At 42.5% G+C, this 27887-nt stretch overlaps 1 protein-coding gene across 1 annotated transcript; it reads right to left on the reverse strand.

Annotated features, from left to right (window-relative positions):
• Nucleotides 1-2299: 2299 nt before the first annotated feature.
• Nucleotides 2300-27107, reverse strand: XPOT (exportin for tRNA). The gene is made up of 25 exons (XM_081211512.1): nt 26819-27107; nt 21843-21973; nt 20536-20618; nt 19891-19947; nt 19364-19433; nt 19003-19221; nt 18152-18336; nt 17759-17927; nt 16236-16472; nt 15668-15706; nt 15178-15240; nt 14137-14261; nt 13587-13728; nt 13380-13499; nt 13085-13179; nt 12010-12079; nt 10054-10292; nt 9139-9424; nt 7496-7685; nt 6982-7098; nt 6671-6786; nt 6013-6060; nt 5081-5152; nt 4036-4092; nt 2300-2922 (listed from the first exon to the last, which is right to left on the reverse strand). Exons 2-25 carry the CDS (start codon nt 21900-21902, stop codon nt 2896-2898), a joined length of 2886 nt encoding a protein of 961 aa, XP_081067638.1. The 5' UTR covers nt 21903-21973; nt 26819-27107; the 3' UTR covers nt 2300-2895.
• Nucleotides 27108-27887: the final 780 nt, after the last annotated feature.

Below are 27887 nucleotides of genomic sequence, written 5' to 3' on the forward strand. Positions count from 1 at the left end.
TGCCTGCCTGCTTGTTGCCGGGCGAGGCAGGAAGCAGGTTTACTCGGGAGTAAGGCGCGCCCAGCCCCTGCTGCAGCCTTCGTGGAAATAGGACAGGCCCAAAGGGCTCAATGGGAGGCGGAGACATTTTCGCAAATGTTGTGCTGCTGAAGGCTCTCGGCGGTGCATCCTGGGGTCAGCCAACTTCAATTTAAAAAATGGGGTGGGGGCAGCCCTGCACAATCTTTTTTTAAAATCTTTATTTATACATTTCACTGATTTTACCATCATTTTGACATTTCCAAACTTGACTTCCTTCCCCCTCTTTCTGTGGTTCCTTACATTTATTTTTAATAATCTTCTCCATATCCAAAATAACTCAATTTTCTCATTTATTCATCTTCTTTAAATATGTACTCTTATGAAGCTGCAGGTTATTACAATGTTCCTGCCAATGTTTTTATCTTGTTTACAATTTATCTGTAAATATTCAATACGTAAACTGTTTCCGTTCTTTTACAAAACGTTTTGTTATCTTGATTTCTTATTCTTCCAGTACGTTTTGCCATTTCTGCATACTGTATTTCTTAAGTTTTTGTATCCATTCTTCCTTTGCACAACTGATCGCAAGACATGGTGCACACAAACCATTTGAATGGCTATGCCATCCACTTGGTGCCAACCCAGCCCCCTCAAATATTTTTTTTTGGGGGGGGAGTGAAGGGACTTTGGCCCTACAAGTTGGCTCCCATGATCTCAGCCTAACCTACCTCATAGGGTTGTTGTGAGGATAAAGGAGGCCTCACGGACGCCTTGCTGAGTTCCTTGGAGGCTTAAGGGCAGGAGATAACAACTTAGATACACAATGAGGTGCAGGGTTCTTACCCAAACAATGTCTCATATGGATAAGCCTGCAAGTCAGCCCTGCAGTTGCCATAGCTTGAACTGCAGGGCGCAGTTCAGAACAGAATTGCGTCTAAGGGAGAAATGGAAGGGGCTGGCCAGGGTGGAAGGACATAAAGTGCAGATGTTGTGAGCAAGTTTTGCAAAGACCAGATATATAGTTGGATGCAAGTGACAGGCATTCACAAACAATATTTCCGATTGTTTTAACATGAAAGAAACTGCCAGTAAATGAGCAGGAACAGAACTATTTACGCTTCTCGAAGAAGGCAATCGTAGATTTCAGCAAATTCACCTGCCTGACAAAAACTTAGCAGGCAGCATCTGTGTGCATGTCAAATGAGCTCGCAAACTTGTTTTGTGGAAAGGCAAGCGATATGTAGAATCGATAGAATTGGAAAGGACCATGAGGGTCATCTTGTCCAACTCTCTGGAATGCAGGAATATTTTGCCCAACGTTTTAAATAGTGCTGAAATTAAACCTAGCACTGGAGTGTATTAATGCACTTGTCACTGCTGTTTCAAAGTTCTGAAACACGGGCAGTTACAACACGAAACATTGGAATCTCAGTTCAATGCTAACTACTGATAGGGTCTCAAAAGGGCAGCTCAATGATGAGGATACAAAAAGTGGGGACTTGTACTTTAGAAAGTGTGATGTCCATAACAACTTTATTTTGTAATCACCTATGACAGGGGTCAGCAAACTTTTTCAGAAGGGGGCCGGTCCACTGTCCCTCAGACCTTGTGGGGGGCCGGACTATATTTTTTTGGGGGAAATGAACAAATTCCTATGCCCCACAAATAACCCAGAGATGTAAAAACATGCTGATTCCCGGACCATACGCGGGCTGGATTTAGAAGGTGATTGGGCTGGATCTGGCCCCCGGGCCTTAGTTTGCCTACCCATGACCTACTACGACATCACAAAGTGGCTTTTAGGCATGGTGACTATTATGGTACATCCGTTATCAGAGATGGTGTGCCTCTGAAGATCTTCATGGCAACTCAAGGAGGAAAGGACTATTACACTCATATCCTGTGGTTTGTCCTCTAAGAATTACAAGATGGGATTTTATGGAGATAAGCATGTGGCACATTGCAGTTCACCAGCCATCGCTTGACATTCTCATATACCTATCTCAGGTAGACCACTTCCCCCTCGAAGTTACTGCAGTGCCTATACTTGTGTGGTCAAGGGATTGTCAGGGATAATGGAAGAAAACTCAATTGAGCCCTATGCTGAGACTTCCCCAGGGGTACAAGAAACTTGTAAACAACACCAAAGATCTGCTCAGTTTTTTTTAGGGGGGGTGAGACCCCTCAAAAAGACCATTCTATGTAGTGTACAGCGCAGACACAGCCTTCCATTATTTAACCACAGATGCCAAGAAAACAACCAATGACTCATGAGAACTTGTGGATTTCATTGAATAAAATTTATTTTTCTGTATAAAAATGTAGAACCAGATCTTCTTGTAAATCTGATCCATTAATAACTGTTTTGTAGCATACACTTCAGCATTAAGACTGCTCCAATGAAACATTATCTACAAAACCAAGTTTGATTGCTTTATTTTATATCACCGTGCATGAACAAATGAATTTCATTTCTAATATGCAAATATCTTACTCAGTATTTAAAAATGTACACAATTTATAACCATTCCTATGGGCTTGGAAGGAATTTATACATTTTTATTTAAATTTCAAAATAAAAAAGGATTTTTGTTTTTGCTGTACTAATTACAGCACACAATTATCAGAGTGTTTTTGAGTAGGCAGGCAGGCAAGACATGTTGCCCACGCACCGCATGTGCATCAACCAACACAATGTAGGGCATTTCATTTGCACTTTTACACCAAAAGGCTAATACACATACTGATTGAAGCACAGAGCAATGTCTTCCAAAAGAAAAAGTAAGCCTGAATGGCACAGGAGTTTGCATTCATACAAATTAATATCTGGAGATCCTGATTAGGGGGAAACAGTCAAAGGTTTCAGTAGATCTCTTAGGGCTTTGCTCTTTGAAAGAATACCTGTTTTTAAAAGAAAGTAAATATCGTTTTAGAGAATAAGAAAGCGTAGAAGAACAGTACCACTAAGCTAAGAATAAAAAAAGTATGTTGCCAGTGGCAGAAATCAGGTTTAAATGGCACCATTTGCAGCTACCAAAGAGACTATCAAATCCCTGGGAGGAGTTCAGCAAAGCACTACAGAAATGTGAAAGTATTGCAGCTTGCCAGACAGGGCCATCTCCCCCCTCCTTCCCACATGAACTGGGAGTTACCCCCAACCTCCCAAAACCATTTTGGGGGTATGTGGGGGGAGGAAAGCCCCATTGTGCTAGTGGAAGTCCTTCAGCAGGCTTCTGCTTATAGGACTCATTTCTTAGACACCATGAAGAGCAGTAACTAAGTTGGCAATGGAGTCTCCCACCTGGACAGAAAATAGATACGATGCTATTGTTGTCTGCTATTTGCCTTAAGGGTGGTTTCAACCCTCCAAGATAAGTTGATAAAATGCCTCAGCAACTTCTCACGTGCTATTTTTAAGGCAAGTCATCAACATAGCTATCTTGGCCATAGTTAAATTGGAAAGTCATATAAAATACTGTAAGCTGCATATGAAATTGGTAACCAACGCGACCTAAAATGTTATTTAATGAAACTTGCATACTGCTTGACTAAGAAAACCTCCGAGCGAAAAGAAACATTGAAACTATCAATTGAAAACACGCACCTAAAATATTCAAAAGATGAATAAAATGGAAAGGGGTGAAATGCTACAACCTCAGCCCAGATCTGTTCAAGGATGTGGCTCATTTCGCCTTACTCACGTGGATTCCCTTCACATTATTAACGCATGAAGGTGGTTTCTATGTTGGTATAATAATAGTTTCCTGTAGCAAGCAGTATTGTTCAGAGTTAATACTGGGTTGGAGAATCTATAGCCTCCCAGATGTTGGGACTCCCACCAGCCCCAGCCAGTCAGGTCAGGGAAGATGGGAGCGGAAGAACATCTGGAGGGCTGCAGCCCCCCCCCATTCAGAGTTTATGGTAAATGCAAGCAGATACATGCAAGACCTATTTAATCCATGACAAAATGCCTTCACCCGTGAAAGATGGAATACTGATGCAAATTTAACTTACCTTTAAGTAATTTTTAAAAACTTTAGCATCAGGCTGCTGAAGTGCTTGACAAAATTCCTACAAGAAAAGCACCAGAATAATGAGCAAATAGTTTGCACTGTTATGTTGAAGCAACATGGTTATTTTCTTCAGCAACTACGAATGTGTTCCTTTCAAAATAATAATAATAATAATAATGAAAGATCCAACAATAAAAATGCTGTATGTGGAAACTGTTTCCATTTGACCTGGAAATTGTTTCCAATCCTAATGAAAATGTAACCATTTAGAAATGGGATCTATCTATAGATCTGTGTGTGAGGAAGCAGGTGACTATGTGTGTTCAGGCTCCTGCATGCAATGATCTCTCTGTGCCTCAGTAAAAACCTGCTTGTAGCAAATAGCATCAGTCATCTGTTGGGAGGCAGAGAGGAAAGGGACCTGTATTCAGCCATGGTGATTAGGACAATGCCACCAATCCTTTGCTAGGGAATCACCACAAGGATAACTGTGTTAGCTCTGTGAAACCTTAAATTCGGGTGGTGGGTTTGTTTCTCCCCGCATAAAACCCTCAACAAGCACAGTTCTCATTTAGCAAGACAATGTATGCAGAAGTAACTTCTCTGGTGCATATAAAATACACCTTGCAGATACAAGTTAGTTCTCAGTCATCTTTTAGAAAGTAAATGACACTTACTGTTTAGAATAGACTAATGACAAGAACAGTCATGCGCTTTTACCTCAACTATTAGATGCGCTGTGCACCTTGAGCACCAGATTAATAATCTGCTCCAGCAAATCATACTGCAGTATGTTTTGCTTGAAAATAACAGACGTCGTTACACACTGGAAAACCCGAACTGGATTAGCTCCAAGGGTTTTTGGGATCCACACCTTTCCCCTCAGCTTAGCATGCTACCCCATTCAACAGGAACCCACCCCCCTCAGGGGAACTGTGGGATTTTTTTTTCTGCAGGAGGACTGTGAGCTGCCAGGAAGATGGGATATAATCTTCACTAGTCCTGTTAGATCCAATCTCATGCATCAGCCAAATAATAAGTTTTACCTGTATTATTTCGGGAGCTACCTGCAGCGAAGGTAGATATTCTTGTTGGAGATACTGAATACATTCAAGGCCCTACAAAAAGGAACATCCAAGCAGTGTTTTTGCAGTTAGGTATTTTATCATCTGAACTTGTTCCACATTACAGGTTTTTATCCAGTTAATAAGATCATAGATCGGCTTTGGCCAGTGTAGCCAAAAACTGGAAGAGGGGGATCTTAAACCAAGTTGATTTAAGATCCTGACTTGTTCCAAAGCTGGGAACTATAGTTTTCTATTTCAGATTAAGCAGGAAACAATGGCTAATTAGAAACTTCCTAGTGTAAACATGGCTTGAGCAAAGGGGCTGCATGTGAGGGCAAAAAGCTTGTTCATATCTCAGCTTATTAAATCAAAATATGATTGTCTGAAGTGGGCCAGTATCACTTCTACATTCAAAAAGGCACCACAAAGGCTAAAGAAAAGCAAACATTAAAAAAAAAATGTAACTCTGTGTAAGTTCCTATGTTAGCTAACACCACACCCCTCCTATCACTTTGCATATACAGACTGTCGTAACTCTGACATATGACCATTTTTTTTGGGGGGGGGAAACAGGCTGCAAGAATGGCAAAACATTTTTAACTAATCAGGAGGCTCAGTATTTTTGCAGCCAGAAGGAATGCAAACTCAGCTGAAATGTGCAAGTACCCTGTTCCTGTGACTTATTTTTAAAAGCAACATTCAGGAAGTTTACTTGCAGAATTTTCTTCCTGGATTTCATACAGGAGTATGACCAAGCCAATAGAGACTAAGGGGAAAACTCAACCAAAACAGGAAATCCACCCTCCACGGAGCCTCCCTTCTGCAGCCTGCAAACTGTGAACTGAAACAGTGTTTTTGACAAGGTAAAAAAAGCCTATTAATAAAATAGTCACTATTTCCAAAAGCCTTACCCTTTTGAGATGAATTGTTTTTAGTGTCACTGCACACTCGGATAAAGCCTTATAAAAATGAAACAAAAATACTTCAGCACAAACATTTGAGTATTGGAATTTTGGTAGTTTGAATTACACGCTACATTTACACTTTCTGGGGCTAATAGTTCATTGTAAAAGTAACCTTTGTTAGCAGCAGAAAGGCTTCAAAATAAAGCCAGGGCTTTGCACATTCTTCAAGAGAGCATTAAGCTTACTAGAGTGGCTAACTATTTCTACCGATGCCAGAATTCTAAGCCAGATGGAATTTGCTGCCAAATTTCAGGATTGCTGAATTTTCTTGTGGAGTTTATCAGGCGCTCTGAACAATCTACATTTGGCAGACTGAACCCAGCGGAGGCCCTGAATTCTACTACTTCTGTATGTCGGCATTCAGGGTACAAGCCATGGAGACATGATTTACCAAGAAGCCACTTGGCTCCAACTGCCTCTTATGTATAGGAGTTCTTTTAAAAAAGCCCCAAAGGTTTCCATATTCTGTGAACAGGCTTTCCAGATTCCTCTGAGCTCCTGCATCTTAGAAGACCTCAGGAGAGCCACCCACCGCCCAATTTGGTGTGCCTACAGGACATTTAGCCATTCATTTCCCAATGTTGTCAGGCTTCGGAATACATACCAATACTGTCTGTGCATCTGCTAAGTCAAAGGTTTGCTTTGAAGGTGCTAAGAAACATGCAGGAACAATGTGTTTGTAGACAAAGTCAGCAAAACCCACAGGTCCATCTTTGCCTCCTAAAAAAGCCAAACCAGAATATTCAGACTTTTCTCAGGTTCTCATCACCAAGGGTAAGCACCACACAGTATGAAGAAAAGGACACATCCCCACAGTGACTACTGCAACACTTGAAGGTGGAACACAAAAAAATGAAAATCTTTTTTTTCCATGGGTATCAAACTTAAGCCATTATGGTATGAAGGCAACCTTACCCCAGAGTTCCACTAATTTTGAAAGAATAATAAAGCATGTCTTCTGAGAAATAGGATCTGGGTAATCAACTGCTCCTTGGATGATGGTGAACAACACATGTTCTACATTCTCTGCACCTAGAGGAAGGAAATCTCAATTAAATCTTATTCAAACCAATGAAGTGGCAATAAGTAACAAATTGTTCTGGTCTGTCAAGAGCAAAGTGTGAAGCTGGCCAATTCGTTTTCCATATATAAATCATGTGTTACGAAGCATTTCCCCTCCAAGGAAAACACACATAATAATTGTACAGGGTTATAGCTGACCTAAGGCGTACTCAGAAAAGATCTACTGAAATAAATGGACTTGGTTAGATACAACCCATATGCATTTTATCTAAGCAACTCACTTTAAGAACCTTCTAGAACTGAACTTCTGAAATACACAGTTCTTTCACTGCTAAAGAACCACACTTCCATACTAGAAGAATTATACGGATACAAAACCAGTCTCCCATCATGAGCCATGCCTTACCCTGATTGGCTATGACTTCGCTCATTCCACTACCAGTGACGGTTTGCAAAAAGGCAAAGTAACTCCTTCGTAACATCTGCTTTTCTAATGAAGCAGATTGGTCATTTTCTTCAGCTGGGCGGTGCAGGACTTCAAAAATAGCACGCAGCAGAGGCATAAACATTTGTTGGAGAAATGGGGAGACCTGGTTCTATTGGGACAGGGAATATATAAGTTGACAAAATTAAATTTATGGATGAGCAAGAGCAAAACATACCATAAACAAAAAGGCAAGCAACTTGTCTTTAGTTTATTATACTTCCATATTAAAGATACAAAGTTCTAACGGTAAAGCTATATATCTAAATGTACAATGGTTAACATTGTTTACTTCTCTCAACTCTAACTTATTAGATCAATGCAAACTTCCCAAGATAAGTCCAGATTTTGTGATAACAGAGAGCATCTACATTAAGAACTTCCTCTGCCTTTTTAGCAGGGATTCCTGGAGTTGAAATACAAAAACTGCACTATCACACAAAAGACATTCGGGGCTTGAATGGATTTCTACTGTACACAGAGTGCTATTTTGGATGACACCATGATGATGGCCAAACGATTCTCAAGTCTTAGTTTTAAGTTAGCTAATTTAGTTATAATTACTCATGTGGAATGGCACTTTCAGCCAGCCAAACAAGCCACACAAGATCATTTATCGCTTTATGTTCACAAGGCATTATATTAAATATAGTGTTGAAAAGCCTATGGAAACTGCTTTACATTCCTTCCCTTTCAACCATGCAACTAATTGGATGATGCAGATCTATTCCTCTTTTACAGAGAATTAACTGCAGCCAACCCATTGGGCTGGTCCGTTGAGAACCCCATCTCTTTCCTTCGATGGTTTGACTAAATTCATAGCTTGCTGTTGAAACCAAACTGGGTAATGTATGGTTTGCCCACAACCTGGGGACTAAAATATGATCTGAAATGGGCTTCAGTCCCCTATTTTGGAGCAAATTACAGTTTGCACAAGCAAGGGAGAGAATCTCATTATAAGAAGGAAGCAAGGTTTTTTAAAAAGTTGAAGGCTCAACTGCACAGCATCACTGACTGTAGCTATTATATTAGAATTCTGCATCTACCACTAACACTTGAATACCCTCACTTGAATAGTCTCTTTTTCAAATTCCTTTTCCCAAAAAATCCACTTTCTAATAGAGGGATTAAAAAGAAAAGAAAATTGGGCTTTCCTGCAATTAGACATCCTGCTTTGGAAGGTATCTTTTCAAACGTCTTGTTTCTAAAAGGTAACTGGTGCCCGTCAATACAAAATATTTCCAGGGTAGCTTGCAAATACAACCGACAGGTAAAAAACAAATGACACTAAATGAATGATAAATTCAGGCGCTAGACCGATAAAATTTGCTAAAGGCCTGGGGGGGGGGAAGGGTATTTGGCACTGAAAACACGCTGCAGGAGGTGCCAGGCATTCCACAATTGGGGCACCATACCAAGAAGGCCCTTCTGACTGCCACCATCCACCTAACTTCAAATGGTGAGAACACTCAGGGCAATGCCTCCGGTGATGATCTCACTTCGTAGGCCGGCTCAAGAGACACTTAGTTTAGTTCCTCACCTTTTACATCAAGGGAGATGCCTACCTTGAACTTAGCTGTGATCTGGTTTATGAGAGGGATGAACTCTTGAAGGTCTTTTGCTTCACAATCCTTGAGCATGTGTTCAGAGGCTGAAGGGATAAACGGAAGAACTTCCTCCTCTAAGCAAATAATCATTCGGTGAAGGAAGGTGCGGACACCGCTTCGGAGAACTTCCTTCTGCAAGGGGCAGCTGAGAGCCGGTAAAAAGGTTTGCAGGCAGTCCAGATACACTTCAGAGCAGCCACATTGTTTTACTGTCTGCTTGTTGCTGAAAGCTTTGCTGGTACGGCTGTGCAAAAGAAGAAGAAGTCAAGGTTTTTGCCATATACCAGCAGGCAGATCCTTAGGATGAGCCATTTAAAAATATTTCAGCTATGCTATTCTCAAATCAGACCAATACTAAAAGCAAATCTGATGCAACAGCTAAAACAATTTTTATCATCATTGCCATGTTTTAGTTAAAACTTAACTGCACTTTGAATTTACAGGGACTGTTCTGAAGAAATTTTGTAAATCTATGCCCAATAGGCTCTTTGGGCTACATCCTACACTACTCAAAGGAACTGATATATAAATATTTATTAACAACATATTTAGTCATAAGTATTTTTTCTCCAGATTTGGGAGCAACAGAATTCAGTTTCCACAAGGCCTTTTTATTTTTGTACCTCTCAGTATTTCTAATCACAGAGGGATGCACTTTTAAGAGACTTCCTTCCACCACCAAATCAGATTCCCAAGCTTTATTCCCATAACAGGGTAGGAAAATATCTGGAGGGGAAACCCCCTCTCCAGCTTAGATTTTAGCAAACATGTGAACCTCTGCTAACATTGGAGTTTGCAAACAGCCGCCCACAAACCTCTTCTTTAAACTTATACCTCTGTATGCGTGTTGAATAAACTATATATTGTTCCCACCTTGCAAAGCCAACAGCATGATTCAGACAATCAGCTAATGCCATTTGTCTATCCTCATCTTGTGCCATCATAAGTTTTTCTAACAGCACTTTAAACTTCTCCATTAGAGGAGTCAAAAGATTTCTCATTAATGCCTGCTTCCGTTCTGCAGAGTAGTCACTGTTCACTATTAGTACTCCAGCAGTCTCATAAATGAACAGTTGGTCATCACTGCTTAAAAAAGCCTGGTAGCCATTTTCCTGGAACCAGAAAACAAAGGAGAGCTTTATGTTCAGATATTTCCTATTAAATTCTACTTGCAGAAATTTAGAATAGCTTTTTTAAAAAACAAACAAACAAACAAACAAACAAACAAACACAAAACAACCTATTTGTACAGCAACACTCCACGCTACCTTACCCCAAACTGCTCAAATCTTTCATGAGGCTGAGTTACCACTATGGATGCTACTTATTTGGAAATAAATCACTTCTGATAGTATATTCCACCTACTTTGCATGCCACAACAATGTGAAGTTGATCTCAAAAGTCTCAAACGCCTATGGGGCTGTCTATGGGTCTGCAATGCAACATTCACTCTGGTCTGCACTGGAAGTTCCCAATGTAAGAGATACTAAATGGGTCCAGGAACCAATGAGAGATTTACATTCTGAAGGACTTCTTGTTAAATGAAGAAACAATTGTTTAGCTGGTCAGGTTCCATGGATTGCATATAAAATAGTGCTGAGTAATGATTCCCATCAGCATAAGAATTTCCACTTGCACAACTGGACACCCCCCCAAAAAAAAATCTGTTCTAGGGGTTGTCCCAACTTTCTGGAGCAGATATGGGGAAGGCTTGGGGTATGCCTAACAGGAGGGAAGGGGAGGTGTCTCACTGCGCAAGTGGAAATCTCTGCATGTTAGTTGAATAATGCACACTGTATCCTATTTAGGGAATCTGTCTCAAAACAATAAGCAGTTAGAGATGTGAAGGCGGGGGGGGGGGCAAAAACCTGGGAAAATGGAGGTGGGGAAATAGTCTCCATAGGTAAAAAGGTAAAGGGACCCCTGACCGTTAGGTCCGGTCGTGGCCGACTCTGGGGTTGTGGCGCTCATCTCGCCTTATTGGCCGAGGGAGCCAGCGTACAGCTTCCGGGTCATGTGGCCAGCATGACTAAGCCGCTTCTGGCGAACCAGAGCAGTGCACGGAAACGCCGTTTACCTTCCCGCTGGAGCAGTACCTATTTATCTACTTGCACTTTCACGTGCTTTCGAACTGCTAGGTTGGCAGGAGCAGGGACCGAGAAACGGGAGCTCACCCCGTCGCAGGGATTCGAACTGCCGACCTTCTGATCGGCAAGTCCTAGGTTCTGTGGTTTAACCCACAGCGCCACCCGCTACTCCATAGGTAGTGCTATGCTATATGATAAGAAGGGTATTGGTAAACAAAGGAAGGTTTAAGCAGCTCCAGGGTTCTAGAAACCCTGGTCATGAACAACCATAACACCCAGTCTATAATCTGACATTGTATCTATGGAGTGCTTCTGCCATTTCTCCTCTAAAAAGCTTAGGGCAGTAAACATCATCAATACCACCCTTCCTTTATGTTTACAACCTCTGAAGGCTGGGAAATAACGACAAGCCAGGTTACCTAGTAAGCCTTGTGGTCAAATGGGAATTTGAAGAACGCTTCTGGCCAGTCCAAGACCACTAGCCTACGCTTAAGATGAGATACGGCACTTGCCACATGCCAAGATCATTTAAAGAACAACCCAAACGAGGCATACATTGGTAAGTTGCAGACTATATGCAACCTGACTACCTGACAATCATGCAAACAGCATGTGTACATTTGCATCACCTCCTATATTTTGACAGCAATTCAGAATGTATAATGTTGTCCTGCCTTCCTCCCCACTGTTATGGGCCCAGCCTCTTTGCCCTTTTCATTCAAGACAAAAGGAAATACTTACAGGTGGAGAAAGTTCTAGCAGATCTTGTATTCTGTTCAGTACATCTTCAATAAAAGGGTTCATTTGTTTGCTGAAACACAGGAGTGGAAGATGCTTACAACATTTTACAGTAATGGATGTGTTGAATTGTGACAGTCGAACAGTATTTTTAAAAGTATCAATTTAGAAGTTGTAACATCTTGTAACGCAAGAGTACAATGGGGAAAAATAAGTACCCTAATCTTCTCTATTTATTGGAATGAGTTGTTCATCAGTAAATGCAATCTTAAGCCAAAAACGCTTAATTTGTTTATTTAGAATTAAACTTGTAACCTAATAGAAACACATTTACGGAAAACACATAACAAGAATTTTGATGTCCTGGAGTAACAGTGAACTGATTTAGAAGAGGTGGGTTAACTACTGAACTTTTCCATAAGTCTCCAGACTCAAATTTTCAGTCGTGTACAGTATTTCTAACAACACATCAAGAAAACAAGAACCTGAATTCATGGCCTCAGTATTTGAAGATAAAAATCAAAGCTGAAGATCGGTAAACCTCATTTCTATTTTTGTTTAGAAAAGATCCTTCTGTAGTGTCCTCCAGACTCTGCACAAAGTGCCAAGCTTATTATGACTATTTATATTTTGTTGCACCTTGGCATTGCTAGTGAATAAACTTATGTAAACTTTTTGATGTTGTGAGCTGCCTTGAGCATGGCTGGCCATGGAAAAGTGGTTTGCAAATACAGTGGTACCTTGGTTTACGAACTTATTCCGTTCTGGAACTCCGTTCTTAAACCAAAACCGTTCTTAAACCAAGGCACGCTTTCCCTAATGAGGCCTCCCGCCGCCGGTGCCCTTCCACCGTTTGGATTCTATTCTTAGATCGAGGTAAAGTTCTCAAACCAAGACACTATTTCTAGTTTTGCAGAGTTTGGAAACCAAATCGTTCTTAAACCGGACTGTTCTTAAACCGAGGTACCACTGTAAAGAATGATGATGCTTATGCAGCTTCATTTTCCTGGGCGGCGGGAAATAGCTCTTTTATTTCTGAAAATATTCCCATTAAGTCTCTAGGTTTCAAGCAACTTACTTGAGGGATTTGACAAATCTGGAGAAAAGATAAGCTGCTCTGCTTCGCACTTTTGGATTACTATGGCGAAGACCTCTGTGATCCAAGAAGGCCATCTGCAATTAAAGATGGGAAGAGTTCAATCGCTTTAAGCCACACTGCATGATGGAAAAGGGTACTAAATTGGGAAAAGAGGTAAAACCGTTTCCCAAACTCCTTTTACAAAAAACTGCCTGGAGGGGGAGGGGGTGTAGAAGCATTACTGATAAGCAACACGCATTAAAAAAATAAAAGGAAGCAATTACTATGGACTTACTAAAACATTTGGAATGTGCTGAGGTTCAATGGAGAAAAACTTTTCATATCTGACCACAGTCTCAAAGAATTCCAGGGTTACTGATGTATGCTGATAGGTGCTAATACCCGATGTAACCAGCTGCAAGAGGGAGAAAAGGATGATTCACCTTGACTGAAGAAAGGCTTGCTGAAAAGGAAAAGTGTCTTGAGTTTGTTTTGTACTTACAGTCCGCATCATGTCCTGCAGAGCCCCGGCTTTTGTATCACCCGAAAAGTGAGCCCCGTGAGATACTGGAAGAGCTTCAGCCAGCATATACAGCAGCCTGATTGCGACTTCCACTTCCATAAACGGCTTAGTTTGCCAATTCCTATAAAACAGAATAGAATAGGCCCAGGTAAGGCATATGCATGCACACACACACACACACACATTTAAAAAGACCCCAAAATAGCCACAATCTGACAGTGAATGACTTATTCGTCCCACGCAGATTGGAACAGACTGATAGAGAGACACAATGGCCAAATTAAGCACCAACGAATGAATCCTGACTTACCAGGTGTTAATAAGATTATATTGGATACCAGAGACTAGAAGCTCCAAAGGAGCATACAAAGATTCAAGTATTTTCTCTGTATCATTTAATATGGATAAGACAAGTAATCTCTGGGATTCTTAAATACCAACTTAATTTTTTGATGCTTAAAAAAAAAAAGCAACAAATGACCACGATGGACTAGAAAAAAAAACTTAACAAAGCTAACACAAAACTTACTGCAATGTACTGTTAAAAACCCTCCGTACGGAAACCAGGAGTAATTCAGGCGAAACCTGTGCAAGTCTGTCCAACAACAGTTTAAGTTGCTTCCGATATTCTACAAACATCGCTTCATCTTCACCCTGTCAACGTGTGTATTGGCATGAACAGGACCAAAGGTGTTATTTTTTAAAATAAGAACAGATAAAACACAAACATACGTCTGATCATTTTGACTGCAGGGACGTAAAATTTCTTTGTGTAACAATGAAGAGTTTAGCTAACTAACTTGTGATAATATTCTCTCACACTGGCAAGAGTCATTCATTCCTAATCATGGACGTTTGCAGATGAGTTAGTACTTTTGTCAGGCTGCACACACCACCGTCAAGTGGTCACATGGAAACTAACCAGAAGTTAAGTCTCTGAACCATCGCCCCGCTGCAAAATTCAAAGAGCCCTTATTTAGTTTCACGCTGCTTTTGGTCTTTGTGAAGACCACCAAACTGGATGGGCCTTCTCAACATAAAGAAAGAAAAGGGGCAGTAGCTGTTTATCCTCAAGTTTCTTCAGGGGGTTAGCGTAGTATTAGGGGAAAGCATGGCTCCATAAAGGTAGGAGTTTCACTTCAGCTGAATCTACTCAAAAAGGCATTTGTACAAAGAAAAGAGCTATGCCTTAGAATGGACAAAGGCCCTTCCTCACTGCTTTGGCTTCTTATGCCTGCCTGACACAAGGAGAAGAAGAACAAAAAGCTCACCCACTCATCATTTCTACCAGGGTTTGATAAAAATAAGATTTCTGCTTCACATGCAGATGAGGACGCATGCAGAGAGCTTCAAACACATGCATTTTAAGAACACATGTCCATGTTTGCTGCTTGGCGCTGTGGTCCCTAGAAACTAAAGTGTCCCCTTCTCCCTGCCCTATATGGAATGTTTATATTGGCACGTATTTGAATACTAAAACAATTCCTCAAGAGTTACCAAGATATTATTGACCCACTTCTCGAAAAGCTAAACCATGAAAAGCTAAAACCTGCCAAATGTGACAGCTAACCTCATTTTCAAAGTTGTATTCTTCATCATAGGTTAGTTTCTTCATAACAGCCAACATAATTGCCTGTAGCAATGGAAAACAGTTGATCAGATAGCATCAAACTCTCGACTTAAAAAAAGACGAAGTATGCATTGCATCATCTCTTTTAAAAAGAAAATAAGTCAATTCAAAGGGTTGTGTCCAACGAAGCAATCCCATTAATGAAAGGACTTCCTTCCACCTATGCAACAAAACTTCCTCTCCCTGTCTACTCTCTCCAAAATCTGCTTCACAGGATATGGGGAATGTCCAGAACAGAAACAGATACAAGGAGCATGGTGAGGAGAGGAGGTGCTGTTATGCAGGCAGAAGTCCTTGAAGCAATAGGATGACGTCACTGGATAGAGCCCAATACATTTTAGACATAATGAGGTTTTGAGGGATAAAGGACAGAAGAGATCTTTCTTTTCAGTTACAAGCTCTGGAGGGAAAATATTTTACTTACTCTTACCTCTACATTAGCTTTTTGCTGTTCTGAAAGCATAGGAAGCTGCAAAAAGAAAGAACAAACTTTACTTTTGAAGTGTCTCAAGCAATTTATTAATCATAACAACAACAACAACTGTGGGCGGCTTCCAACAAAATATTAAAATACAATAGTCCTTCAGATATTAAAAGCTTCCCTAAACAGGGCTGCCTTCAGATGTCTTCTAAAAATCTGGTAGTTATTTCCTAGACATCTGGTGGGAGGGTGTTCCACAGGGCGGGTGCCACAACCGAGAAGCGCCCATGCCTGGTTCCCTGTAACTTCGCTTCTCGCAGTCAGGGAACCGCCACAAGGCCCTTGGCACTGGACCTCAGTTTCCGGGCTGAACAATGGGGATGGAGACGCTCCTTCAGGTATACTGGACTGAGGCCGTTTCTGCATATTAACACTGGTCATTGGTTTTTGGAAACAAAGCATGGAGATCTGTTTGGTTTTTAAAAATCAGATATTTCAGAGAACAAGATTTCACCAGGCTGCATCTCCTCCAAAATGAAGCTTTACTGTTAGCCTTCATACAAGAAGAGCAATTTACCTGCTTCAGTATATGCAGATAGTCGTAACAAAACCCAATAATATTAGAAGAAATATCATCATCCTCATGAACCAGAAGCTGCAACATTAGGGCCACTTTTGCTTCAATAGCTTGCAGAGTATCCTGGGCATTCTTCATATCTCCAATTTTCACAAGTTTAGTCCAACTAGCTATCAGTGCTTGTCCCATCCCATTCACCAGTTTGGAGAACCTGGCTAGAAAGTCCACATCTTCTTCCTGTCGAGTTGGTTAATCAAATTATTATTAAAATTTTAGTTTACGTCACCAAAGCAACTAATCTACCTGAACCTCTAATGACATCAACCAAAATGGCATACACATGGATACGGTTATGATAGACTTATAATTGTATTTATTATATTTACTTATGCTGCAATCCTAAACACACTTCTAGAGAGCAAGCTCCATTGAGCTTAGTGGGATTTCTGAGCAATTGTGTGCAGGGAAGCTATCAGAAAGTGCCAAAAATGTTTCTTGAGGATCAGAGGCAGAATATCCCTACATATCACTTGCCAGGGAACGATGGCATGAGACTATTGTCCTCACTTCCTGCTTGTGGACCTACCATAGACATCTTGGTGGCTGCTCTGGGAAACAGGATGCTAGGGAGGCCTTTGGTCTTGTCTAGCAGGGCTTTCCTTATGTTCCCGTCAGATGGAAGAATCCTATTCAGCTCTACAACAGCTGGAGGTCAGCTAATGATGCAAGCAACAGTTTGCATGGAAGCCCTGAAACTACCAACCCAGTAGGACTTTCTCTCTCACCCTCTATGCACATTTGCTGGCACATTTATATGACTGGCATTAAATATAATTGCCAATCTCTACATGAGTAGGACTAGGTGCGATTGGGGTGGTGAGAATCAGTTTGGAAACAAGATAGCATTCAGACAGAAATAAGAGTTTGGGATGGGAGGGAAGAGTAGCAAATTATACTGGCATAAGGGGAAGAACCACCAGCAGCATACTAGATTTCTGATAGCATTGGCAAAGAAATATATGTTACCTATTTCTTGCGCACACAGCAGCTGCCGAAGCTACCACAACACAGGACTATCAGTGTTAGGATATTTCTGTTCCACCTTAAAAGGGAGCAGGCTTTGGGGAGTCACAGAGTCTGCGCATGTCCTATTCACAGGATGTTTTTGTTCTGCTGTTGTTTCCTTTCGATTTGAGTCGAGTCAGAGACGCTGACTGAGATGGACGTGTTTTCTTTGTTCTGTTCATGTCCTAAATAAAGTCTGTAAATATGCTCTTTTGCTCTTCTGCGGTGCAAGCTTTTGGCTGTGCTTTTATCTGCTGATAAACAGTGTGCACCAAGCCTAGGAATGTGGCTAGGAATTTCCAGAGGCTTCGTGTCGCTAACTGTTGGATCTGCGTGACTACGGGAGGCCGATGCACGTCCAGAACTCCGGCTTGGGGGCTCAGATGGACGTTATCTCCCTGGCAGTTTCCCAACAATCAGCACAAGCTTTTTCTCTCTCTTTGCGGAAGGCAACTCACCTGGTCAACACTGAAGAGGCCAGCCGACTGTAACACTTGACACAACGTCTCCACCAGTTTCGTTTTATCAATTGGGTCCATTCCTTTATTTACAATTTCAAACAAGCAGTCACACGCTTCTTCCCGTAGAACCTCTACAGACATGTGACCTAGCAGCATGTTTATAAATCTAAAAGGGATACACAAAAGTTTTACTCGGTAGATGCAAACATCTGAGTTACATTTACCAATTTGCTATTGCTTGTTTTGGACAGGAAATAATATAACCCGGCTATAATGCCCAAAGAACTTCAAGACTGTTGCTTCTGGAATTGTGTTTGGTTTTTTTTAAACCAAATTTTATTTAAGAAATTGAGTTTAGTCTGTGCGTTCCTAATTCAAAAGAAACGTTACCTTTCATTGGCGATCAGGCTCAATTCTATCCAAGAGACGTAAGCTCCAACTACTTCAAGGCACTGACATGTCAACTCTGAATTTGTGTACTGGTACGTTTGTAAAATTTGGTACCATGATTCCACCAAACTTGGAATGCATTGCTCCCTCATAGCATCTTTTAATAAGGTATTTCGGCGGGCTTCCTGTAAATGTAATAAGTTTGTCAGTCTTGGAAGGGAAAATGCTGGTGCCAGTCTAGACACTAACATTTAAGATTTTAAAAAGGAATATCAAATGCCAACTTTGGGGGTAACACCCTCACTGCTTTCTTATACACCAAAAAATGGAGGTAGTGGCTGCAAGAATTCCAAAAGGTTGTTTTTAAAAAGTGTTAAGTGGAAAAGCTGGCTGGCAAAGAATCTCTGCTTTGAAATGTCTGTCTAAATAACACGGTTTTTAGAAGGTGTCTAAAAACAAGCAGCCATGACTTCTGCTTGGAAACTCTATTGGCGAGGCATTCCACAAGACCTGCCACACTGAAGGCTTGGCCCCTGGTAAAGGCCAGCTGGCCCTCAGGGGCATGTGGGACCACCAAAAGTGTCTCATCAGAAGGCCTCTGTGTTTGAAGAGGAGCAAAAGGAGTCAGGCCGTACCTGGGCTGTCCTATTGAACTCAATAGGACTTAATTCTGACTAGACGTGCGTAAGATTGCACTGTAAGTTTACTTAAACTGCAGACAGAAACTTCAGAACAGAAAACACCATGAGAGCAGAAATCATTTTTTTAGAAATGCTTTTCGCAGGCAAGGCAAGTTAGGAAAACAGGACTTATAGAACAGTGTACATTTGAATTGCAAGGAGGGAACTTACCTCTGATGTATGAACAACATCCCTATCGACCAGTTCGGCATCGACTGCCATAAGGATTCTAAGGTACAAGTCCACACCTCGAGGATTGAGACCCACCACAGACAGGATATCAAAGAAAAACTTGGGCCATTTCGTGAGATATTCAGTGACAAACAGCAACGCAAACACTTGTGCAGCTTTGTTTCGTATAAATGTTTTCTCCGATTGAGAATTCACCATCTGAAAGGAACCAGCATTTTATAGCAACATTTCAAGATGCAGTAGGTTCAAAATATGCAAGAATATATCGGAAATTTTTGGGGAACAGCTGCAAGCAGATATTTGCATACAATATTAGTAACCAAACTGTGAAGAAACCTACCTGGGCCTGTAGCCATGCTATGAGTGTTTCCCTGATTAGCTGATGTTGTACCTCAGTCAACTGGGAATACCTGAAACACAGGACAACACAACATTCAACTTGCATATGTATATTTTAAACCCTGGAACCTGCAGCCCATCAGCATCATCTGTGCCGTAACTTTGTGTGCTGGCTGATGTTCAGTTAGTGGGAGGTACCACGTGCTAAGAAACCACACAAGGGTTAATTTGCACCCTCCAGGAAAATATGCAGGCATCAGGAACCACCCCAATTGTCAGGGAGGAGCCCCAAAGGTTTTTCATCGAACCGTCCAGCACAAAACCTCAGTAGCGCTTTGGGTGGCACAGAGTGAACCTTTGGCCATTTCAGTGCAGCTAAATTAGACAACTGCATTAAATCGGGGGTTTCAATATCCAAGGAAGAAAATAAATGACACACATAAACTACTAGAAATGTAAGCACTTATAATTTCTCTACATTCGCTTTCCGTTTACTGCAATTCTATAAATGTAAAGATGCCGCCTCACTTGTATTTAATTTGATGTTCCAGGACTTGAAAGCAGAAGAACTTGATGTGATCGTCGCTGAAACAAAGAAGAACGGTACAATCAATGCACAATCAAACAATGTATGTAATAGTCACTTGGCATGAAAGGTGCATTCTGAAAACTGGATACAAGCACCAAGGATTTGTGGGTAGATTCCATTTGGTATCGTGGCAGAAAACTAAACCCTTGGGGTGGGGACACAGTGATTCCAGTTTCAGTGGGCTGTGTATTCTAGGGCTACACTGAACAAACCTAAAATTCAGTATTTAGCATCCTGAGCACCTGCGCTTTCACTTACAAAATCATTCCTTTTTAGAGAGCTGCAAGTTGTATGAAGTCTAGGGGAGCTGGGCATGTGGAAACTGGAAGCTGCTACCTGATAGTTCTGCTGTTCTGCTGGCAGCTACCGGCTTATTTTGTGGTGGGTCTAGTTCCAGTCGTTAAGCTGGAGCAACAAGCCACCCATCGAATTCATCTGGTCTAGTGACCTCCCTGAAATTGCTTGGTTCTTTAAACAGAGACATGTGCATCACCAATAAAATAAAATAAATCTTATGTCAAGGTGATATAACTTCAGAACATTCTCAGATTAAATGTAAAAAAACAAAACTATTTATTATCTACCTGTAGATTCTTTGGGCTAAAGCTTCAGCACACACTTGCCAAGCATCTGGAGAGATCTTCAGCTGTTCAAAATAGGCCAATGCCTAAAATGAATGAATGAAAGAATGAATGAATTCCTTTATACTGTAAAGTTTCCAGAAACTGTAAAGAAAGTTGCTAGAGTAGCCACTTGAGGAATCTTCTCCAAAATAATGTAAACATATGGGGTTGACTCAATGAAGTCTTCCCATTAGTGCATGGACTATAAGACACACACACTCTCTCTCTCTGCATCTTACCCCAATCTGGGATGGGAGAGTCCTCTGGAGCAGATGAAGTGGAATGCGGGGGGCACGTGAGGAGAGGGAGAGAAGTCTTGTTGCACGGGTAATTCTGTGCACTGGGCACGGGACAACTTTCCTGGACACAACCCTGAATACAAAGTTCTCTGTAACTTTAAATCAAGCAAGGTGGGGTGTGGGGGAGGATAAAAATGATGTCGACATTATGCCAGTTTTGCAAGTACAGAGTTGCCTATGGAAAGGGAAACAAAGGGGACAACTACTAAGAAAAAGGAATTGGAGGGAAGGATGAGAGGAGGAAGCCACTGAGAAAAATGAATTGGGGTGGGCAAGGCACAGGAGGTAGAGCAGGCACAGGCAAACTCAGCCCTCCAGATGTTTTGAGACTACAATTCCCATCATCCCTGACCATTGGTCCTGTTAGCTAGGGATGATGGGAGTTGTAGTCCCAAAATATCTGAACAGAAAATAAGACTGGGGTCTACTAGCTGATCACTGGATGAACTGCATAGATTGGCAAGGGATTCTGAGTCCCAACAGCTTAAGAACAGCAGCAACAAAAAGGTTCCACACACACACAATTTGTCTGTTAGGATCCCTGGTTGGCTGTTAATGTGGATATGTATTTGTTCTTATATATGCAGGTTATCCCAGTGTATGGCTCATGAGGTGCAGCAGGTAGCTGATTCCATCTTCTGAACACCAATCTACATCTGGCTATATATCCCAAGTCACTATTTTGCACCCAATCCCAGTTGGTGAACCTCAGATGTCTAGAACAAAGTAGATCCTAGACACCTGGAATCTGCCCACACCTGTGATAACATGGACAATGCTTCTCAAAAAAACTAGGTATCAACAGAGGGTGGAAGCCTCAAAAAAACATCTCATACACTTTCAAACTAGTGGAATCTTCGACTGCGGGTCTGGACTATTTACTCTAAGATGAAATCAACATCATGCTCATGTCCAGTGAGCTACCTGTTGTCACATAGATTATGAGAAAACAAGTATAATTAAACTTACTCGTTGCCTGAAGTCTAAGTCAGCATTCGGGTTTAATCCCAGAAGAGCTTGTTCATCCATTTCTGCTATGCTCCAGCTTCCCTATTTTTAACAGGATTATCCCATTCACCCACAGCAGAAGCTGCATACATCTGCAGAGAAAACAAATCAAGAAAACAAGGAGTCTGAATCACTGGTGCCGATCAATACAATTACTTATTTTCTCGTATCAGGTGCTGAAGCCTAACCATGTGAAATGCAACTGCCCTGTTTATTCGAACAGGGGAGAGGGACCTGTGGCTCTCCCGATGCTGTTGCACACCAACTCTGATTAGTCCTCGCCAGCATGGCCGATGATGCAGGGCAATGGGAATTGAAATCCAGCAACATCCACAGGGTCACAGGATCCCCACTCCTGTTGTAGAACTTCTTGTATATAAACTCAACAACCAAATGAAAGCTTGAACTACAATGGGAGAGATGAAGGCTCTGGGGCAAGGAGGACGGTTAGAGGTCATAAACACAGCAACTGTGTTCTGTATTAAATAAGACAGTCGTACCTTGGAAGTTGAATGGAATCCATTCCGGAAGTCCGTTCGACTTCCAAACGTTTGAAAAACCAAAGCGTGGCTTCTGATTGGCTGTTGGGAGTTCGGCTTCCAAAAATAGTTCGCAAACCAGAACAGTCACTTTCAGGAGTCAAAACATTTGGGAACTAAGCTGTTTGACTTCCAAGGTACGACTGTATGCAGTTTAGTCCAGAAAGAATAAAGAATAAAGACTTGCTGCCATAATGTTGCCACAGAAATCTTTAAAGGGTTACCAAACCTCCTTGTACAATTCTCTTCCTGAATAAAATAAAATAAAAATGAAGGTATGGCCTGGCTGCCAGGTTCAGATTTTTACTAAGGCAACAATGGGCTGTGTGGTTTGTCTGTGCAGTACATATAAACTGAAAGGTGCAGAGATGAAGAAAAGGTTTGTGTTATATGGGGAGCAGTTCATTGTTCCACTGCTGCAGGATCTTCAACCAACTCATCAGGTTTCCTAAAGGACACTCTGGTCCCAAGGCAGCAAGCCGAAGAACAATTGTTAGTCACACCCTTGCTTGGTGCTGGTTTACGGGCTTTGGAAAAGTTATATTTAGAGTGGGATGGCCTTTAATGTGCATCTGAAGTGTCACAGAGATGATCATTTAAAACAAGTCCTGCCACTTGCTAGGTCTGTGGCGTCCTGGGGCCAGATTCTTTGAGGCTCAAATGGGGAAGTATGGGAAGTCACCAGAGCTCAGAAGCTCAACTACAAGTGTGGAACTACAAACCTGGAACTGCAACCTGGTCTACGTCAAGTGCTGCATGCAGATGAGATACTTCAGGCTGCATATCAAAATTTGGGGTTGGGAATGTTTCCAAAAAGCGAAATCATTATATCAACCCATTTCAGCTTACAAAAACATATACTTCAATGTGCCAAAATCTGGATACCCATGTGAGCAAGACATTTTTTGCGCAGTTTTATTTGGAAGGTAACAAAGCAACCTAGTTGTTCACAATTTCATTAGACGTTTATACCACTGCATTAGAAACTACTCGTTGCTCCCCAATATAAAACACACTTGGCCTACATCTTTTGGATTTTGTGAAGTTGACATCTGTTTTAAATCCTTACATTGTGTGGGCCCCTGTCCATCAAGTACCAGTCAGTATGACCAGTGGTCAGGAATAATTGGACTTGTAATCCAACAGCATCAAAGAATTCCACAGGTTAGCCATCCGGAGATAAAGATTTATCACAAGAAAGCTTTCTGCCCTTCATAGCGATTCCACGAAATGAGCAGTGAGTTCCTCTACATGTTTATCCAGAAGTTTGATTCGGTTCAGCAAGTCAATGGGTATGGAGTTGCATTCCAAGTTGTTTTCATTTTACTTCAAATTTTTTAGAAGATATAGTGACCCAGTATCCTGTACTGGAGTTAGTTTTTGATCTGATGGATTTCCACCCTCTAGAAACCTTTAGTCCTTCAGCTGCTAGCTACAATTCCTATCATCCCTATCCATTGGCTGTGCTATCTGGGACCGAAAGGAGCCAGGAGTCTGGCATGATTAGCGAAAGAAGACACATTTTCATTTTAGTGCTAGAATGCTGGTGGCATGATAAAAAAGGCTGACATTTTTCCCAATAAAATAATATTTTGCCTTTTGAAAGCACATGTGAATATTTGGGCCCTGCTATCTATACTATTTGACTTACTTAGTAAGACCCATCAGTGCCATCCCAGTGTTCCCATTTCTAAGCAAAAACCTTTCTGGGCTGTCAGAGGCTACTTCAAAATGAGAGCCACTCTTTTGTTCCTTGAGTAAGCACACTGAAGTTGAATGGGGCAAGAACTAGGCCTCCCCATGTTATTGTAGGAAAGAAGGAACACTGGTCTCTGCCTCCTGGGGCATCTAATGTTTGCAAAAGACAGTATGACACTGTGCTGAAATTCTTGCAGCACACAGGATTTTGTGCAATATGTAATTTTACTCCCTCTACAGACTTAAGGGGAGGAAAGAGACCTACTCCTATACAAAGCCCTGGTAAAGACTACAAGACCTTAAAGGATTGAATAATTTGAACATGCACCTCAGTAGAAGTGTGAATTATCCACCTTATTTATACCAAAAAGTTCAAAGATTTCTAGTGAAAAACAAGAAGGTTTTAACTCCTGGACTCATAAGTGACACCCCTTTTTAAAAATACAGTACAAAATACATCCATTTTAGACAGACTCATGACACAGTCATTTTAATTCAGGAGTGAATCTGTGCAAACAACATCAAAAATATCTGTTCCCACACAGATAAATAAAGCGGGACACAAGACCTTCCATTAAAAGCGAGGATTGCCAACATGTGCCCACTGAGATCTTCCCAGTCACTTGAATGGTCCACTTCACTCAATGGAATAAGGCTTGAAAGAAGCATTATACCCTATAGAATAGGTTGCAATGTGTGCTTGGGTGGGGTGAGTGTGTGGTGTCTGTGTGGGTTTCTCCTAACTGCAGATGTACTCAAGGGCCCAAAACAGCTGTCACACACCCCCCCTGCACTGAAGCAACTTTAACCATCATATAGAAAGATTCCTAAGCAACAAATTTTAATTTCCCCTTTATTTAAACTGACCTAGGGAAAAAGAAAAGAAACAGTGAACCAAAAGCCTAAAGGATTGTTCACAATCAGACTGACAGCACAATCCTGTACTTGTTTCCTTAGAAGTAATTCCAGATGGACGGGGTATAAATAATAAATTGTTATTATTATATTCCTCCTGTAGTCAATGGGGCTTACACAGTAGCAACTGTATTTGGGACTGGAGGGTGGGGGAAAGTGTCAGCCTACATCTGGTTGCTGCTTCCTGCTACATTATTAGTGTCTTTTGGGTCCTGTTTGCTGTTATTATCCAAACAACCAAACTCACAGCTTTTCCCTCTGCATTATTTATTTACAACATCATGGATTAGACTAGAAATAAATGAATCATTTAAAAAGTAAAAATGCTGTCATTCCTTACTACAGTATTCAGTTTTCCCAAGGTAGCTATATTAAGGGATGGTGAATTAATGTCACACATACTCCTATGTAATGTGACATCACTTTCAACACTTGATGGGGGGTGTAGGTGTGAACTGTCATCACTATAAACTACTGAAGTCAAGGAGATATGACGCTTCTATCTATGGTGACTCTTAAAGGTAAAGGTACCCCTGCCCGTACGGGCCAGTCTTGCCAGACTCTAGGGTTGTGCGCTCATCTCACTCTAGAGGCCGGGAGCCAGCGCTGTCCGCAGACACTTCCGGGTCACGTGGCCAGCGTGACCAGCTGCATCTGGCGAGCCAGCGCAGCACACTGAACGCCGTTTACCTTCCCGCTGGAAAGCGGTCCCTATTTATCTACTTGTACCCGGGGGTGCTTTCGAACTGCTAGGTTGGCAGGTGCTGGGACCGAACGACAGGAGCGCACCCCGCCGCGGGGATTCGAACCGCCGACCATGCGATTGGCAAGTCCTAGGCGCTGAGGTTTTACCCCAGCGCCACCCGCGTCCCACGTGGTGACTCTTACACATGCAAATATTACTAATTTAGGGCTATCAGAGAGCAAAGAGGCGTTTTAAGGGTGTGTTCAGAACACTAACAGGCTTATCTTAGGTGTACTGTTCAGGGTACAGTACTGCAGTTTATTAATTTCAATCCATTGCAGCCCACTTGACTGACTCCTATCCCTACGAGCACATTCACAGCTCAACTGCACCATCACGCAATGACTCGCACGTTATGATGCACAACAAAGGGGGGGAAAGTTTGGCGTCAGCTGAAGTATTGCTTTTGGATGGCTGTAAAGTGATGAAACATCAAGCAACGGATGGGCATGTGTGAACCAATTCTTAATGCAAATTAATTACCCCTTTTTAAAAAACAAAACAAAAAACGATTCCTGCCCTTGATGCTTCTCACTAGCTACCAACCAGTCAATCGGGCTAAGAAACCGGCCCGAGCCCCACTCCGTACCAACCCAGCAGCTGCTGCGCAACGGGTTCATGTGCAAGAGGCCTTCGGGTGCAGAACTGCTTTTATTTCTTATTTAAACCATCCTCTTCCCCTTCACGCTAAAAAGAGATTAGCCCACCCCACCCCCCGCAACACGTTCCCTAGTAGGCACGATCATTGGCCAAGTGGGGATTTGAGAGAGCCGGATCCCCCACCCCCACCCCGAAGGCGAGGAGTGGGACCCACAGGGATCCCTCAAGCGGGGTCCCATCTACTGGGAAGAGCAGCGCAGCCCCCGAACCTGCCCGACGGGTCGACCCCACCACCGCCCCCCCGAGGGGCCTGCCGGGGCCAAGCGCACCCCTTTGCTGGCCCGCCCCCCCACCCCAATAGGGCGCCCCCCCCAGCCCCGCGCGCCCTGGGGGCCACCAGGTGGGCCACGCGGGAACGAGCACGCGCCCCCTTTGGTTACCTTCCCAGCTATTCCATCAGGGAGGGGTGGCGTCGTCGTCCCGCACTCCCGAGAGGCCGCCACAACCGCAGGGGAGCCGGGCAGAGGAAGAGCAGCCCGCTGCAGAGTGTGCGAGGTCCGCCGCCGCGGGGCCACTTGTGCGCCTTGGCTGGGTTGCGGGGAGACGCCGCGTAGCCCACCTCCCCCTTTCCGCCCGGGAAACTGCCACAAGCCCAGCGAGACTACAGCTCCCAGCCTGCCCCGCGGCAAACCCTTTGAACAGGCACGCGGTGCGCCCTGTAATAACCCAGAGCAAGGGGAAAGCCCTGAACCCTGGAACAGGTTTTTCCCGACGCTTGCTTTGGCTCCTACCAATCGGGCGGTAGGCCGGGGTGGGGCGGGGAATGCTTTCTCCGGGGCGCAGTGCATGCTGGGACTTGTAGTCATCGCGCAGAGATCGAGAGCGCCGCATGTCCTGTAGGTTTTAGGCTGGTTTTTTTTGTCCGTAAAAGAGACAGTCATCGCCACAAATAACCTGAAGCTCCGACTGGGATCAGTGGCTATTTTGGTTTCATGTGTGAGATCCACAAGTCATTTAAACAGACTACCACCACTTAAGCCTGCCCGGTTGCATTACTTCCTCTCGACCGCATGCGAGCTGACAACCGAGGACGCTCTCGGGGTATGCCAGCGCTGCACACATTTCTGTTTAGCTATCATGGCTTCCCCCAAAGGGACGCTGGGAACTGTAGTTCTGTAAATGAGATTCATTTACTGTAATACATTCTGAAGATCCTCAGCTAAACACTGTGGAAGGAAAAACACAACAGTGCAGCCTATGTTTACGTAAAGAAGACCCACTGATTTCAACGGGGCTTTATTTCCAAACAAGAAGCTGCACTGTTTTAATCTTAAAACTAGTATAAAAGCTGGTTCTTCTCTGAACTGTGGTTGGAAAGCATGTGAATGAAAAGTTGGGGCAAATATTAATGGGAGAGTTCACTGCAGGGTAATCCAGAGGGTTTACTGTTGTTGTTACTGTTTCTGAGTCTCTGGGCTTCTGAAAGACATGCTGTCACCTTGCTAATTC

This window comes from Podarcis bocagei (genome assembly GCF_964188305.1).
Source record: "Podarcis bocagei genome assembly, chromosome: 10".
Classification (NCBI taxonomy): Eukaryota; Metazoa; Chordata; class Lepidosauria; order Squamata; family Lacertidae; genus Podarcis; species Podarcis bocagei.